The following is a 17,379-nucleotide window of genomic DNA, read 5'->3' on the forward strand; positions in this document are numbered from 1 at the left end:
AGTCCCATATTTATTCTGGATATAATCAGTCCATTTTTTCCACTCCACAATATATCTCTGTTGCGAATGGTCTTTCAAATACGCTGAGATCTTTGCCATTTCCGCCAGGTTGGAAACTTTTAAAGTCCATTCTTCTATAAGTTGGCAGTTCTTCCTTCTTCCAATATTGCCCTACTAAAAGTCTTGCTGCCGTAATTAAATTCAACATCAACTTAATGTGCACAACAGTAGTGTCGGTAGTAATGCCCAGTAAAAACAATTGCGGACAAAACTTTATCCTTTTCTTAAATATCTTCTGCATATTCCACCAAATTTTAATCCAAAATGCTTTAACCTTTTTACAGGTCCACCATATATGAAAATATGTTGCATCTTCACTACCACACCTCCAACATTTAGGATGGCAGATCGGATACATACTTGCTAATTTTTTAGGATCTAAATGCCACCTATAAAACATTTTATAAAAGTTCTCTCTTAAATTTTGAGCTTGCGTAAATTTTACATTTCTCACCCAAATCTTTTCCCAAGTATCCATTGTAATGACTTCTTGAAAATTCTGAGCCCACTTTATCATGCAATCTTTAACAAGTTCTGTCTCTGAATCAATTTCTATCAGTGCAAGATATATCCTTTTAATATGTGCTTGACCTTGATCTCTAATTTGCTTTACCAAATTTTCATCAGTCATTGAAAAACCAATTTTCTGATCTTCTTTCCACCTGGCCTGTAATTGCTAAAGGGGATTTTTAATTAAGTGGCTCGCAGCTGGTTTTACGACCTTTTCGCCATTGTCGTTAAACGAGTCACTGCGCCTGTTAAGCGAATCAGTGTGGTTAAGCAAATCGAGCAAACCTGGCTCCCCTCATTGACTTTGCTTGTCGGAAGGTCTCAAATGGCGACCACAGGATTCTAGGATCCTGCAGTTGTGGTAGATCCACACCGGTTGCCAAGTGGAGAAATTTTGATCATGTGACAGTGTGGATGCTGTGACGGTTGTAAGTGTGAGTGCTGGCCATAAGGCACGTTGGTGCTGTAACTTTGGACCAGGGGTCTTCAAACCTGGCCCTTTGATGACTTGTGGACTTCAACTCCCAGAATTCCTCAGCCAGGCACGCTGTGCCTGGCTGAGGAATTCTGGGAGTTGAAGTCCACAAGTCATCAAAGGGCCAGGTTTGAAGACCTCTGCTTTGGACGGTCCCTGAATGAATGGCTGTAAATTGAGGACTATCCGTAGCTTTTTCTCCCTCTGTTCAGACGCCAGGGTGTCCTTGCTTGCTGCACTTTCTGGTGGAGAAGCCTGGAAATTACAAATAAAGCCTTTAGGTTCCTTCCCAGTTCTGCCCAAACACGCCTGCTGTTTGCTTACCCCTCCCTTTGGTTAGCTCTGCAAATTTGTTTTAAAGGATTTATCCGGCTGGCCTAACTTGAACAAAGCGACTCCAGCCCATTTACAAGAAAAGACAAACACAATGCATGTGTTGTTTGCAACTGAGGATTGTTAAACTTTCTACACCGCGAGAGCAGCGTAGGAGTACCTTAAAGCTCTGTCTTAGATTCAGTACACTTCAAGAACTTCATTAATGACTTGGATGAGGGGATAGATGGGGAACTCATCAAATTTGCAGACGACACCAAGCTGGCAGGAATAGCCAACACTCCAGAAGACAGGCTTAAGATACAGGAGGATCTGGACAGACTCGAACACTGGGCACTATCCAACAAAATGAAATTCAATGGTGAAAAAAGTAAGGTTCTACATTTAGGCAAGAACAACCAAATGCACAGACATAGTATAGGTGGCACCTGGCAACTGTGAGAGGGATCTCGGAGTCCTAGTGGACCATCCCTTAGATAGGAGCCAGCCATGTGCTGCAGCTGCCAAAAAAGCCAACACAGTGCTAGGCTGCATTAACAGAGGGATAGAATCGAGATCACGTGAAGTATTAATGTAAAGGTAAAGGTTCCCCTGCACGTGTGTGCTAGTCGTTTCCGACTCTAGGGGCCGGTGCTCATCTCCGTTTCAAAGCTGAAGAGCCAGCGCTTGTCCGAGGACGTCTCCGTGGTCATGTGGCCGGCACGACTAGACGCCAAAGGCGCACGGAGTGCTGTTACCTTCCCACCGTAGTGGTCCCTATTTTTCTACTTGCATTTTTACGTGCTTTTGAACTGCTAGGTTGGCAGAAGCTGGGACGAGTAACAGGCGCTCTGTTACGCGGCACTCGGGATTCGACCCGCCAAACTGCCGATCTTCTGATTGACAAGCTTAGCGTCCTAACCCACTGAGCCACCGCGTCCCTTATGAAGTATTAATACCAGTTTACAAAGCCTTGGTAAGACCACACTTGGAATCCCGCATCCAGTTTTGGTCACCACGATGTAAAAAAGATGTTGAGACTCTGGAAAGAGTACAGAGAAGAGCAAGAAAGATGATTAGGGGGCTGAAGGAACTGTGAAAAGAAGGTGACAGGATAACAGTCTTCCAATATTTGAGGGGCTGTCACAAAGAAGAGGTGTGGGGGGGTGTTCCACGTATTCTCCAAAGTACCCGAAGGCAAGACAAGAAACGAGGGGTGGAAACTAATCCAGGAGAGAACCAAGCTAGAAATGAGGAGAAATGTGCTGACAAGCAAGAACAATTAACCAATGGAACAGCTGGCCTCCAGAAGTTGTGGATGCTCCAGCTCTGTTATTCTGTGTTCAAAGCAGCCACTTTAAAATGAATGGCCGTGTAAACTATTTAAATCAACTGAAGGTAAAACGATCTTTACGTCAACTGGAGCTGCCTGAGTCACCTTATCGGTGAGATAGGCAACATGTAGAAGTTTAATAAATAACGCAGCCGCAGCTTTGCTTCCTGTTTTTTTTGTTTTTGTTTTTTTTTTTTGCAGGGAGTGGAATTCGAATCCAGCCAGCAGAATGGGGAGGAGAGCCCGGAAGACGTGCTGGAACGGCTGGCGCAGACGGAGAAGCTGGTGGTGCAGCTGAAGACCCTGGTGCGGGAGAAGGATGCTCAGCTCCAGCAGAAGGATGCCATGCTTCAGGTGGGCGAAAAGCCCCTGCCCTCTTTCCCCTGCATAGGAGCTTCCACGGGCGAGTGTTTGTGTGGGCTAAGGTGGGACTAGAACTCACAGCCTCCTGGCGATTGGCCCAAAGTCACCCCAGGCCTAAGGCATGAAGTAGGAGGAAAGTGTGCTGGATGTATCCTCACCTTCAGTTATTTGTAGAAATAATGAAGATTAGCTATCAATCAGTCAAACTAGAGAGGACCATGCAGACACACACACACACACGCACAAACACACACACACACACAGCCACACACACCCAAGCATCCCCAGGCAATGCACTTCTCCTAGGGAAGAAGTCTATCCACCCTCTCATGCAGAGGACAGTGCTCACTCAGTTTTTGGGTGTCTGGACATCCTCCTGCCCCTCCCTCACACACACCCCTACACAGACACACACACACACACCCTGTAGCTCTCGCCCTGTGTGACGCTGTGTGGTTCTCCTCCAGGAGGAGAGGCAGGCGGCAGAAGCTAAACTGCTGAAGCTGAAGCTGCAGGCCAAAGTCAAGGTGGGCAACCTGAACAAGCGCCTGGAGGAGCTGACGGCCCAGGGAGGGGCATTGCGTGCCGAGGGGCAGCCGGAAGGGACCCCCCCGCCTCCTGTCCAGGTGAGCCCCCTCCCCTCCCCAAGGAGCGGGTCGCCATCTCCAAGCCGGGCAGCCAAAACGTCCCACGGGAGACAAAGGAGAGACTTTCCTGCAGATCAGCGGCTTCTTCTGGGCTCCGGTGAGAGGGTCCCGCTCGACCACGTGGCCCCTCCCCATCCAGAGACCCTCGGCCTGCTTCCGCTGGCAAGCCTGTCCTCTCCAATAAGTTAGTCCCACAGCTATGAAGCAAATCCAGGCTCCCCCATTGACTTTGCATGTCAGGAGGTTGCAAAAAGGGGATCACACCACCCCAGGCCACTGCCATCGTCATAAATACGAGCCGGTCACCCACGTGGGACACTGCCACCGTCATAAATACGAGCAGTCACCCACGTGGGACACTGCCACCGTCATAAATACGAGCAGTCACCCACGTGGGACACTGCCACCGTCATAAATATGAGCTGTTCACCCACATGGGAGACTGCCACCGTCATAAATACGAGCAGTCACCCACGTGGGACACTGCCACCGTCATAAATACGAGCAGTCACCCACGTGGGACACTGCCACTGTCATAAATATGAACCACTTCTCAGTTGTCCGAATTTTGATCACGTGACCCACAGGGATGCTGCAACGGCTGTGTGAAAAATGGCCGTAAGACACTTTTTTTCAGTGCAACTTTGAACAGTCACTAAATGAACGGTTGTAAGTTGAGGACTTCGCGTACCTTCCCCTAAAAACGCCCCGCCTCTCTCCTGCACCAATCAGGGTGAGCGCAGCAAGAGCGACGGGCCGGTGGAGGAGACGGGAGCGCTGAGGAGGCAACTGGAGGAGCAGGAGGAAAGGGTGAGGGGCCTCCGAGGGCAGCTGGAGGAAGCAGCAGGAAGACTTGGGGATGCCCAGGCCCAGGTAGGGAACCAGCCCTGCCCACCCGGGCTCCTTTGGGGGTCCCTGACCTCTCGGGACCTTCGCAGGCTAATGTTGGCGAGGGAGCATAAGATCAGCGGCTGGAAAGTGTAGATTTCCAGGTGCGTCCCTTCTCTTGCGTAATTGCTACAACTCGCCCAGACAGGCTTCGGCATTTTCCCCACACACCGATGGAAATTGTGGTCCCAAGTTGGCTGCTAAAGCCTGATGCCAGCTTGGGCTAGTGGTTAAGGCACCTGGCTGGAAAGCGGGAGACAGCGAGTTCTAGTCCCGCCTTAGGCATGAAAGCCACCTGGGTGATTTTGGGGCCAATCACCAGGAGACGGTGAGTTCTAGTCCTGCTTTAGCAAGGAAAGGCAGCTGGCTAACCTTTGGCCAATCACCAGGGGACAGTGAGTTGTAGTCTTACTTTAGACATGAGAGCTGGCAGGGCAGCTTTGGGCCAATCACCAGGAGACGGTGAGTTCTAGTCCTGCCTTAAGCATGAAAGCCGTCTCAGTGACTTTGGGCCAGTCACCAGGAGACGGTGAGTTCTAGTCCTGCCTTAGCAAGGAAAGGCGGCTGGCTAACCTTTGGCCAATCACCAGGGGACAGTGAGTTGTAATCTTACTTTAGACATGAGAGCTGGCAGGGCCGCTTTGGGCCAATCACCAGGAGACGGTGAGTTCTAGTCCTGCCTTAAGCATGAAAGCCGTCTCAGTGACTTTGGGCCAGTCACCAGGAGATGGTGAGTTCTAGTCCTGCCTGAGCCGTGGAAACCAGCTGTCTGCCTTTGTAGATGTATATGTACATATGTCCACCTGGAGGAGGAGGAAGGTGTGTGGGACACGTTCACCACCTTGAGTTATTTGTAGAAACAGTAAAGGGTAAGATACAGATGAAATCCTAGCTAAGGGCAGCAGCGTCTCAAGGGGCACACAGGCACTCACACCCTGCGTGGGGGAGTCTCCCCTGGGATTTCGCCTCCAGGGGGGTCTGGTACATTTGATACCAGGAGCATTTTCACGACCTCCCAGTTGCACGTGGGAAGAAGATCATTTTAGCCCTGCTTTCTTCGGAGCGCCGCTTGGAGGCTCCGGCGTTCGCCTCGGCTCCCGCACACGCGCGAGGCTCCCCTTGTCATCTCTCTGCCTTCGTTCTTCTCTCGCCAGATCAGCTCCCTCCAAAAGGAAGTGCTGGAGAAGGAGTCCCTCCGTGAAGAACAGGCTCTCCAGCACCAGGCAGAAATACGCCAGGTGGAGGAGGCTCGGTCGGCCCGCGAAGCAGAAATGCAGCAGGTGGGTTGGAAAAGCATCAGATCTGCAGAGGTGGCCCCGAGCTGGCGCGAACAGCCCCAGAAGACGAGCTCCGGGTCCGAAAGGATCTCGACAAAAACCCGAACGAGGGGCCCCGTCCCACAAGGTGAAATTTAACGGGGAGAAAAGCCAGGTTTGGCAGCTAGGCAGGAAAAACCGCAGGGACGGATGCAAATTGGGCGAAAGCCAGCAGTCAGAAATCCGTGTTTCTTCTGTCTCGTGGCTTTGGAAGCAGCCCTGCCTTTTGTCTCTCTCCCCACAGAACCTGAGGCAGCTGCAAAGGACGCTGGAGGAGCAGGAGGAGGCCCTGGCGGGCAGGGGGCGAGCGGTCGAACTCTTGCAGCAGGAAGTGAGCAGCTCTCAGGAAGAGAAGCAGGTAACACCCCCGGCTGTCCCCACAAAAACCACGTTTCGTGGCAATTTATTGCAGGCCAAAGCTGCCCCAGAGTTGCCCTTTCCTTTTCCCTTCCCTTCCCTGTCCCCTTCCCTTCCCTTCCTTTTCCCCTTTCCTTTCCTTCCCCTTCCTCTTTCTCTTTCCCTTTCCCCTTCCCCTTTCCTTTCCTTCCCCTTTCCTTTCCTTCCCCTTCCCCCTCTCCTTCCCTTTTGCTTTCCTTTCCTTCCCCTTTCCTTCCCCCCTTTCCTTCCCCTTTCCTTTCCTTTCCTTTCCTTTCCTTTCCTTTCCTTTCCTTTCCTTTCCTTTCCTTTCCTTTCCTTTCCTTTCCTTTCCTTTCCTTTCCTTTCCTTTCCTTTCCTTTCCTTCCCTTCTTCCCTTCCCTTCCCTTCCCTTCCCTTTCCCTTCCCTTCCCCTTCCCCTTCCTCCTTTCCTTCCCCTTTCACCTTCCGCTTCCTTCCCTTCCCTTCCCTTCCCTTCCCTTCCCTTCCCTTCCCTTCCCCTTCCCCTTCCTCCTTTCCTTCCCCTTTCACCTTCCCCTTCCTTTCCTTTCCTTCCCTTCCCTTCCCTTCCCTTCCCTTCCCTTCCCTTCCCTTCCCTTTCCCTTTCCCTTTCCCCTTTCCCCTTTCCCCTTTCCCCTTTCCCCTTTCCCCTTCCCCCCCCCAAAAAAAAGACTGCTTTACATATATAAGCATTATAAAAACTGCTAAGCACATTGAGTTGTGCTTTCGATTGTGAGCCGCCCTGAGTCTTCGGAGAAGGGCGGGATATAAATGGGATTTTTTAAAAAAGGGGGGGGGGGAGATGCGAATAGATGCTCCATGGCGCTAATGCCTCGTTTTAAGCTAAAGCCTGCTGAGGATCGCTAAGGGAATGAATAGAGCCGTGTTTGAGAACAGGAACATCAGGTGGATAGACGTCTTTCAGGAAGGTCTTCCAGCACCGTCGGAAGGTCTTCTAGCACAGGCGTCTCCAGCCTTGGCAACTTGTGGACTTCAACTCCCAGCAAAGCTGGCTGAGGAATTCTGGGAGTTGGAAGACCACAAGTTTTAAAAGTGGCCAAGGTTGGAGACCCCTGTGCCAGCGCACCCTCTAGCCGTAACACGTTCTGAGTTTGGGCAAAATCTACCCAGTCAAAAACGTTGCGGTAATCCACCAAACCAAGGCAGACCTTTTTTTTAAAAAAAAAATAAATAAAATAAAAATCTCTTGCTACCTGGGTTAGCTAGCTGAGGCCGTGTCCTTCTAACTTTCCAGTTTTCTTATTTCTATCTTATTTCTATCTGACTAGGGGGGCTTTCGCCCAGGTTCGCCTGGTGCGCCAGTTGCGGCCCTATCTAAGCCGGGATGATCTATACACGGTCACTCACGCGCTCGTGACCTCACGACTAGACTACTGCAACGCTCTCTACATGGGGCTGCCCTTGAGGACCACCCGGAAGCTCCAACTGGCGCAGAATGCAGCCGCGAGAGTTGTATTGGGAGTTTCCCGATACTCCCATGTTACATCTCTGCTCCGTGAGCTGCATTGGTTACCAGTTGTCTTCCGGGTGAGATTCAAGGTGCTAGTAATGGTGTTTAAAGCCCTACATGGCAGGGGTCCGGAGTACCTTAGGGAACACCTGCTGCCGGCGTCTACTTCCCTCCGCCCTGTGCGGTCCCACAGAGAGGGCCTCCTCAGGGTGCCACCGGTCAGAGAATGCCGGCTGGTGGCCCCCAGGGGGAGATCCTTCTCTGTGGGCGCCCCGGAGCTATGGAACCAGTTACCGGTGGAGCTCCGGACGGTGCCCGATCTTCGCTCCTTTCGCCGCGATCTGAAAACATACTTGTTCGAGCAAGCCGGCCTGGCCTGAGGGGGGATTGGTGGGGTTTTTTACTATTTTTATTGGGGTTTTTTACCATGTATCAACTGTATTTTTAATCGGGCATGTATTTAATTATCTTTTAGTTTTTGTAAATTTCTGTGTTTTATTCTTGCCCTGTACACCGCCCTGAGTCCTTCGGGAGAAGGGCGGTATAGAAATATTAATAAATTAAATTAAATTAAAATCTTATTTTCTTATTCCTCACCTCCTCCCTCTTGGGCCGAGCTCCACGCTTCTTCTGTCCTTCCTCTTTCGTAGCACCTCCGGGAGTCGTTGCAGAAGGCCGAGGCAGAGCTGGAGGCCTCGAGAGACGCGCTGGCTTCTGCCCAGCGGGAATCGGAAAACCTGGTCCAGAGTCTCCGGCTGGAACTGGCCGAGCTGGAGACGGCTTTCCGGCAGAGCCAGGAGGAGCTTCAAGAGCTGAGCCAAGAGCTGGCCCTGGCCAGAGCAGAGCGGGCTGGGCGAGAGGCCGAGGCAGCCAGGCAGGCCCTGGAGGTGGCGGAGAAGGAGCAGGAGCTGGCCGAGCTTCAAAAGGCCGAGCAGGACCTGCGGGCCAGTTACGAGGCTGTCCAGGCGGAGAACGCCCGGCTGCGTCGGAAGGCGGATGTACCCGTGGCCAGCTCGCCCGAGGACCCTCCTGCCGCCCAAGGTCAGCGAAACCGTCTGCAAGGAGGCAGCGCTTCCCTCCGGAAGGAAGGAGAGGATCGGCAGAGGAGACTGTCGCCCAGGGTTGAACTGCGGGGTCCCCTGGAGCTCTCTGAGCTGGGTGGTTTTCTTGACGATGTTTTATAACCCAACTAGGGATATGAAATAAGGGAGGGAGGGAGGGAGGAGGAGGAGGAGGAGGAGGAGAGAGAAAGAAGAAATGGTACTATCTGAAATGGTATAGGCCAGGGGTAGGCAACCTCGGCTCTTTTATGACTCATGGACTTCAACTCCCAGAATTCCTGAGTCAGCTTTGCTGACTCAGGAATTCTGGGAGTTGAAGTCCATGAGTCATAAAAGAGCCGAGGTTGCCTACCCCTGGCCTAGGGTTTCCTGCCTGAGCAGGGGATTGGACTAGATGACCTCCGAGGTCCCTTCCAACATTATTATTATTATTATTATTATTATTATTATTATTATTATTATTATTATTATTATTATTATTGTTGTTGTTGTTTGTTGTTGTGTTGTTGTGTTGTTGTGTTGTTGTTGTTTTGTTGTTGTTGTTATTATTATTATTATTATTATTATTATTATTATTATTATTATTATTATTATTATTTATTATTATCGTCTGGTTCCTTAGTGTGCTCTGAGGTTGGTGGTTTTCTTGCAGGCATCTTATTAACTAGGGATATGAAATAAGAGGGGTTGGAGGAGGAGGAGGAGGAGGAGGAGAAAAGAGGGATGAAGAGGAGGAAGGAGGAGGAGGAGAGAAAGAAGAACGGTGGGATCCTTAGTGCATTCTGGGCTTGGTGGTTTTCTTGCAGACATTGTATTAGCCAGCTAGGGATATGAAAGAGGAGGAGGAGGAGGAGGAGGAGGAGGAAGGACTGTGTGGTCCCTGGTGTTCTCTGAGCTGGGTGGTTTTTCTTGCAGACGTTTCATGACCTAACTAGGGAACATCATCAGTGCTAGAAGGGAGGGGGGGTTTTGCTGTCTGTTTATACACCAGGGGCACGTTCTTAAATGGGTCCTAGATTAGGTTGTTGTTTTCTGTTTGATGGTTTACCTGAGTTGGTAGTTCCTAGTTGGGGCATTGTTTATGCTGTGATTCAAGGAGCTATCCACTCAGACAAAGAAGCTAACAATAAACAGCAACTTAATCAATCATCAACGACAACACTGCCTCCCTCCCTGGCTTTTTTTATAAAAGAAAAAGGTGCCGGAACTAACACCCGTCATACAACCCTCCTTGCCTTCCCTACAAGGTTCCATCCAAGAAAGGTGCTGGAACTCCGTTCTGAGCGTTCAATGAGGAAAAAAAAGCCCTGCTCCCTGGTATATAAAGAGAGAGCAAGCCTCACTCCCTTCCAGCACTGATAAGGTTGCCTACGTGGGTCACGAAACGTCTGCAAGAAAACCATCAGAACTCGGCCCCAAGGACACCAGAACCGTGGAAGCTGGCCTGTCCCCAGGGATCCCTGTCCGGCTCCCGAAACACCTGGCCAGTTCACCTGGCGCTTCTTTCGAGCTAGGCTTTTTCAGCCCTGTGACCGATGGTAAAAGGCCAGCAGCTTCTGCTCCGGAACAGCCCAGCCTGTCCGCTGCGCCCTTGGACAGCCTCCCGGATTTTAAGCTCCCTTCGGTTCTCGCCGAATGGGGGCCGGTTTCAGGAGCGGAGCTCAGTTTACGGCCGTTTTCGGCTTCTCTCGGCATTATACCAGGCGAGGGGATGGACGTCTCTCTGAGGCCGCTTACATTCTGTTTTCTATCCCAGGGGAGGCCCCTGAAAGACACCCGGCGCTCGGCTCGTCTCAGCCGGAACTGGAAACGGCGGCAGTCCAGTCTCTCCCCCCGAGCCAGGTAAAGGTTGCCGTAAATACCTTTGCAGAGGTGGCGAGGCCGGGGGTCCCGGCAGGTGACCTGCAGCCCCCCGGCAGCCCCCCCACCCCTCACCCCCTCTTCTCAGCTGAGCTACACCCTCCGAACCAGCAGGCCTTGCTTTCCTGTAGCACCGTCTCTCAGGATGGAGGCAGAGAGAGAGAGAGGGGTGGAGGGAGACGGACCCAGGGACTCTCGTTTTTTAGTCCAGGACCCCCGAGGTGGTCCGTGGGAGAGGGGGCATAGTGTTCTCCCCTCTGCCATCTGGGTCTGTGCCCAACAGGGTGGCTCTGATGATGAGAAGCTGTTTGGGTGGGGGTGGGGGGATGATCTTGCCTGCAAAATATCAATTACTGTCGACTTACGACGGTTCATATGGTGACTGAGGCTGGAAAAAAGTGGGAATAAAAAGTGATTTAGTTCTGTTTTTTACACTTAAGTCCGTTGCGGCGTCCCCCGGGGTCACGTGACCCCTTCTGCGGCTTTCGGACGAGCGAAGCCAATGGGGAAGCCGGACTCACGTAACAATCGGGTTTATTAATTCACTTCAGAACGGCGGCAAGAAAGGCTGTAAAATGGGGCAAAGCTCTTTTAACAAATGGGTCGCTTAGCAACGGAATTTCTGAGCTCCATCGTGGCAGTACGTCACGGCTGCCCGGAATTACCCTGTGGTATGGTGGGCACTCGGTGAATCTGACAAACAACAAAATAAAGTAAAAAGTAATAATCTAAAGTGTATAAAAATATGAAAAATAAATATGTAAAATAAATATGAAATAACTATGAAAAATAAAAAATATGAAAAAACAAAATGAAATCCTAAAATATGAAAGATATAAAATAAAAAGTAATGTGTAATATAAAAATACAAAGTAATATATAATATAATATGAAATTAACGTAAAGTAATATAAATGTAAAAATAAATACTAAATATTAAATATTAAAATATTAAAATGTGACATATAATATAAAATGATATAGAATATATGGAATAATGTAGAATATAATATGAAAGGTAAAATAATATATAATACGGGCATGTCAAATTCGCGACGTCACCGACTTTTTCCCATTGCCGGCAATGGGGAGGGCGCGGTTTGCATCCGGCCGACAGGCCAGCAGTTTGACATGCCTGATATAATATAAAGTAATCTAAAATGTAATCTAAAATATAATATAAAATAATGTAGAATATAATATAAAATGTAAAATAACAAAGTAATGTAAAATGTAATATAAAATATAAAATAATGTAGAGTATAATATAAAATGTAAAATAACGTAAAATGTAATATGTAGAACATAATATAAAATAATGTAGAATATAATATAAAATAAAGTAATATAAAATGTAATATATAATATATAAAATAATGTAGAATAATATAAAATAATGTAAAATAACGTAATATAAATTGTAATATATAATATAAAATAATGTAGAATATAATATAAAATAATGTAGAATGTAATATAACATGCAAAATAACATAAAGTAATATAAAATATAAAAAGAATGTAATATAAAATATTAAAATAATATATGATATAAAAGGTGATATAAAACAAAGTCTGCTTCCTGTGGAGGAATGACTCCTTCTTCTTCTCCTCCTTGCAGCCCAGCGCAGGCGGGAGCCCTGAGGAGGAGCCCCTGCAGGCCCAACCGGACGGACAGCCAGATCTCCTGGAATACTTGGCCGAGAAGAAGCAGCGGGATCTCTCAGTCTTGCTTCTGGAGCTGCAGGAGGCCCAGGAAGAAATCGCGCTGCTCAAGGGGCAGCTTCCGATCTCGAGCAGCCCGGAGACTGAAGCGGGGCAGCCGCAGGGGAGCGAGGAGGGAGAGGGAGAAGGGGCCGTGCCTATCCGGAGCGATTCAAGCAGCAGCTCCCTGGTCACGGTAGACCTTCAGGACTCTCCTTCTGTGCTGGGGATGCTGTTGGGCCCGGAGGAGAACGAAACCGCTCAGGGAACGTCTCTAGACTCCGGGCTGCAGTTACAGAAGTTGGAGCTTGAAGTCGCTGAACTACAAAGGAGGCATCGAGAAACTGTGGAAAGCCACGAGAGAATCCTGGAGGAGAAAACGGCAGAAATTGGCCAGCTTCAAGGACAGGTGGAGGGCTCGGCCCGGGTTGCGCAGACCCTGAGCGCGGAGCGTGACCAGCTCCTGTCCCAGCTGAAGGAGCTGTGCTTCCTGGCGGAGCTGAAGGACCAGTTGGAAGGAGGCCCTGCTCACCCAGAGCAGCGGCAGCAGCAGCAGCTTCCCAACTACGAGAGCGGAATCTCTCACCTGGGTTTGTTGAAGGAGCAAATTCAGAGTCTGAGGAACGAGGCCAGATCCAAGGAGGTGAAAATCGTCGCTTTGCAGAAGGACCTGGATGAAGCCCAGCGTCACCTCTCCGAGCAAGAAATGATGGGGAGAAAACTGCTTAGCCAGCTCCAGGAGGAGCAGCAGAACGTCCAAGCCCTGGTAGAAGAGGGGCAGGAGGCTTCCACGAAGGCTCAGGAGCTCTCCCAGGCCCTCGTCTTGAAGGAGGTGGAAACCACCAAGCTGGCGAAGCTCCTCTCTGAGAACTCTCTGGAGGTGGAGAAGCTCCAGCGGGAAGTGATGGAGCGAGAACAAAGGATGACCGAAGTCAGCATCGGCATGTCCGACCGGATGGTGCAACTCAACGAGGAGAAGTTTGTGCTGGGGAAAGAGCTGAAGAGCGTGATGGAGCAACTGAGCGTGTTGCAGCAAGGAAAAGAGACCAGAGAGCAGGCGGTGGAAACGGAGGAGGAAAGGCCACCAACGGAGGAGTTGCCCACCAATGAAGCAGTGGAAGTTCTAAGGAAGGAGAACGAACTCGTGAAGAAGAAGCTGCAAGCTGCCCTTCTCAGCAGGAAGGAGCTTCTCAACAGGGTTCGCCAGCTGGAGCAGGAAGGAAAAGTTGGGGAAGAGCCTCCAGCCGAGAGGCAGGAGGTGGTAGCCCAGGAGAATGAAGGAGGTGGACATCTCTCCGAGAGTCAACGGCTCCGTAGTGGCCAAGGGCATCCTGCAAGGCGGGGCAGAGCTGCCTCACTCAGCCAGTTGCTCTCTGCAAAGGAAGCCACGTCACAAGACACCCCTGAGGGGAAAGAATGCACTTGGCCACGGGCCGTGATTACAGAGTTGCAGCAAAGTCTAGAGGAGAAGGATCTCCAGGTAAACGCCTTGCAGGCTGAACTCGAACACTGCAAGTTGGCCCTAGAGAAACAAAGTCCGATGGATCAGAATTTGGAGGGGTCCAGCTCAGCAGATCCTGGGGCAGGTGGATCAAGCAGCAAAGCTGACCTTGGCCCGGAAGGAGAAAATAGGACTGTCCAAGAAGAGTTCTTGGCGCTGGTCCAGGAGAGAGAAGAGCTCCAGAAGAAGCTGCAGGAAGCTCTGGTCTCACGCAAGGAGATCATGAAGAAAGCCAAGGAGAAGGATCGTCATTCTCGCGAGCTGCTAAAGCAGCAGAAGGACGACTACAACTTGCTGCAAGAGCAATTTGAGCAGCAAAGCAGAGAGAGGGAGAAACTGCAGGACCAGCTACAGATGATGTCCAAGTTTCTGGAGAGCTTCCCTCCTCAAAAACCTGCTAGAAATGTTTCTTCTGAAGGACCAGCATCAGGGCTGCAGGACCAGCTCCAGACGTCCAAATTTCTGGAGAGCTTCCCTTCTCAAAAACCAGCTGGAGAGGTTTCTTCTGAAGGACCAGCATCAGGGCTTGTGCAGGAGTTTGGCCAGGAGGTCATTGAAGAATGCACTTCCTTGGTAACTGAAGACTCAGTTGTGGGACAGCTTAAGGCAGACTTTGAGAAGCTTCAGGCTGAGAAGAAAGCACTGGAAGCCCAGATCAGTCATTTGAAAGGAGAGCTTGACAGCAAGTCAGAGAAGACTCTGCTCCTTCAGGAGCAGGTCGAGCAACTTCTGGCTGAAGTGGAGATGGCCAAAACTGCCTGCAGTCAGGCGGAAACCAGCATAGCAAGCCTGAAGCTGGAATTGCAGGAGAGCCGGGAAGAAATTTCCAGGCAGGAGAATCTAAGATGCCACCAAGAGCAGAAGGAACTCAGCGGCAAAGAAGAAATCCAAGGCCTTCACTCCCAATTAATGGAGAAAAGCGAGTCTCTTTGTTGCCTCCAGGCTGAGTTGCAAGAGAAGGAGAGTAGGGTCAAAGCTTTGCAGGGGCAGTTGGACCAAGCCCAGCAGCTACAGGCTGAGTTGCAGGCGAAATCGGCAGAAGAATCTGCAGAGACCCAATCCAAAGCCCAGCTCCAGAGGAAGCTGCAGGCAGCCCTCATCTCCAGGAAGGAAGCCCTAAAAGAGAGGAAGGGGCTGAGGGACGAGTTGTCCAGCACCAAGGCCGCTCTGGAAAGCACCTCTCTCCATCTTCAGGAGGCAGAGCTTCGGGCGTCTGAGCTGGACAAGGAGAAGGTGGTCCTGTTGGAGAAACTGGCGACCTTCAAGGAGGAACGGGACAAGCTCATATCAGCGGTGGACAAAGCCTTGGTGGAAAACCAGAACGTGACTGGTTCCTGCGAGAGTCTGAAGCTGGCCCTGGAAGGGGTGACTCAGGAGAAGACAAGTCTCGAGGAGGAAATTGACTCTCTGAAGGAAAGGCAGGCCCAGGAGCTCTCGGAGTGGCGGAGGAAACACGAGGAATTGCAGAAGGAGTACGAGACGCTCCTGCAGTCGTACGAGAACGTCAGCAACGAGGCCGAGCGGATCCAGCGGGTGGTGGAGAGTGTCCGACAGGAGAAGCAGGACCTCTTCCTCAAACTGAAAGAGGCGGAAGCGGAGAAGAAGGATGGGGAGGCTCGCCTGCAGGGAGCCGAACAGGAGATGGAAGGCATGAGGGAGAAAATGAGGAAGTTTGCCAAATCCAAGCAGCAGAAGATCTTGGAACTCGAAGAAGAGAACGAGCAGCTGAGGTCCGAAATTCATCCTGGGGATGGTAGACAGGATGGGGCAAATTCTGCTCTTCAAGAAGAGCTGGAAGCCTCCAAGAAGAATTGCCAGGCTCTTTCTGATGAGCTGAAAGCCCTGGTGGCCGAGAAGGACCGCTTGAAGCAGGAAATCCAGGATTTGAGGCAGACTTTGCAAAATAAGGAAGTTCAGAGCAGCCTCCAAGAGGAGATGGTGGTCAGAAGCAAGATGGTCGGTTCCACCATGATGCCATCTTCAGAGGAGGCAGCTGAGGAACAAGGAGATCCAGACACGGGTTCTGAAGTTCTCCCCACTGCTGCTCCGAGCCTCAGGGACCAAAAGGAAGATCTTAGCCCAGCTAACCCCTTGCGTGATGAAAGAACCGGCGATGTTCAGCCAGCGGCAGAGCTTCAGGAGCAAGTGGCAGCGCTAGAAGATGGGAGGAAGACGGCGGTAGAGGAAATGAACAAGGCCCACAAGGACTTGGAGGTCCTGAAGGAAGAGAAGGACCGCCTGGAAGGCTTACTGGCTGCGAAAGGCCAGGAACTGGAAGCTCTTCAAGAAAAGGTCCACAAGGTGGAGGAAGCATGGCGGCAAACCCAGGAACAGCTGGCCGAGGCGCTGAGGTTGAAAGAAGCTTTGGAAACTGAGAAGGACGACCTTGAAGAGAGGCTGATGAACCAGCTGGCCGAGTTGAATGGCAGCATTGGGAACTACCAGCAGGACAGGGCCAACCTGGAGAGCCAAAACCAGCAGCTCCTCGGTGAGCTGGGAAGTCTTCAGGGCTCCCTGAGCCGCCTGGAAGAGGAGAAGCGGCATCTGTTGAGGGAGAAGCACGAGGCGGAAGCCGAGAAGAAAGAGAACGCGGAAAAGGTCAAGAGCGCCTGGAAGGAAGACAGCGGCCGGACTCAGACCCGAGAGCTTCAGGAACTGTTGAAAGAAAAACAGCAAGAAGTGAGGCAGCTGCAGAAAGATTGCATTAAAAGCCAGGAGAAGGTCAGTGCCTTGGAGAGAACCATCAAGGCCCTGGAGTTTGTCCAGAGTGAGTCTAAGAGGGAGCTGGAGACCACCAAGAAGAGCGTGGCGGAGGCCGAGGAGAAGACCAAGAAGGTCCAGGCTGAGCTGGCTTCCTGCAGAGTCTTGCTGGATGATACTCAGAGCGAAGCTGCCCGCGTCGTGGCGGAGAGCCTGAAGGTAAAAGAGGAGCTTCAGAACACCCAGGCTCAGATCAGAGGTCAGCTGAGTCAAAAAGAGAAGGAACTGGAGAAACGTTTGGAGCAGGAGAAGGACAAGCACCTGAAGGAGACGAGAAACATGGAAGAGAGGTTGGAAGCCTTGCAGAAAAAGCAGGCGTTCGCCGAGGCGTCGGCACGAGAACTCCAAGGCTCCCTGCGCCAAAAGGACCAGGAAGCCAAACAGATTCAGGGCAGCCTGAACCACACCTTAGCCCAGCTGGCAGCCTTCACCAGAAGCATGTCCTCCCTGCAGGACGACAGGGACCGGGTGATAGACGAGTCCAAGCAGTGGGAGAAGAAGTTCAGCCAGGCCATTGAGAAGAAGGAGCAGGAACTCTCTGCTCAGGAAGAGGCCTGCATTGCCTTGCAAGAGCAGGCCAAGAAGATGGCTCTCCAGGTGGAAGACCTCCAAGGCCTCGTTGCCAGGTAAGACGGGTTGACGCTCCCACCTCTGGCATTCCAAGGTTCTTCTGGGGCTCTTTCATAACGAGCAGAAGCAGAACTAGGGTGAGCTAAGGGGAAGGACGCAAATCTCCTTACCCC

At 51.0% G+C, this 17,379-nt stretch overlaps 2 protein-coding genes across 4 annotated transcripts in view; one reads left to right on the plus strand and one right to left on the minus strand.

Annotated features, from left to right (window-relative positions):
- LOC310642441 (C-type lectin lectoxin-Lio2-like) overlaps positions 1 to 17,379 on the minus strand; it is a 310,859-nt gene that overhangs the window by 85,715 nt on the left and 207,765 nt on the right. The gene's annotated exons all lie outside the window — the stretch shown is intronic.
- The window catches only part of GOLGB1 (golgin B1), a 33,999-nt gene that overhangs the window by 3,476 nt on the left and 13,144 nt on the right, over positions 1 to 17,379 (plus strand). For 2 of the 3 annotated variants that reach the window (XM_083366077.1, XM_083366078.1), the window contains exons 3-10: positions 2,892 to 3,044; positions 3,521 to 3,679; positions 4,433 to 4,573; positions 5,743 to 5,868; positions 6,149 to 6,262; positions 8,401 to 8,791; positions 10,568 to 10,653; positions 12,293 to 17,262. In XM_083366077.1, the coding sequence (XP_083222203.1) occupies positions 2,892 to 3,044; positions 3,521 to 3,679; positions 4,433 to 4,573; positions 5,743 to 5,868; positions 6,149 to 6,262; positions 8,401 to 8,791; positions 10,568 to 10,653; positions 12,293 to 17,262 (6,140 nt within the window). The remainder of the gene's footprint in view (positions 1 to 2,891; positions 3,045 to 3,520; positions 3,680 to 4,432; positions 4,574 to 5,742; positions 5,869 to 6,148; positions 6,263 to 8,400; positions 8,792 to 10,567; positions 10,654 to 12,292; positions 17,263 to 17,379) is intronic. The other variant, XM_083366079.1, reaches the window with a different exon arrangement.

The sequence above is a fragment of the Vipera ursinii genome, assembly GCF_947247035.1.
Source record: "Vipera ursinii genome assembly, chromosome: 6".
NCBI classification, from domain to species: Eukaryota; Metazoa; Chordata; class Lepidosauria; order Squamata; family Viperidae; genus Vipera; species Vipera ursinii.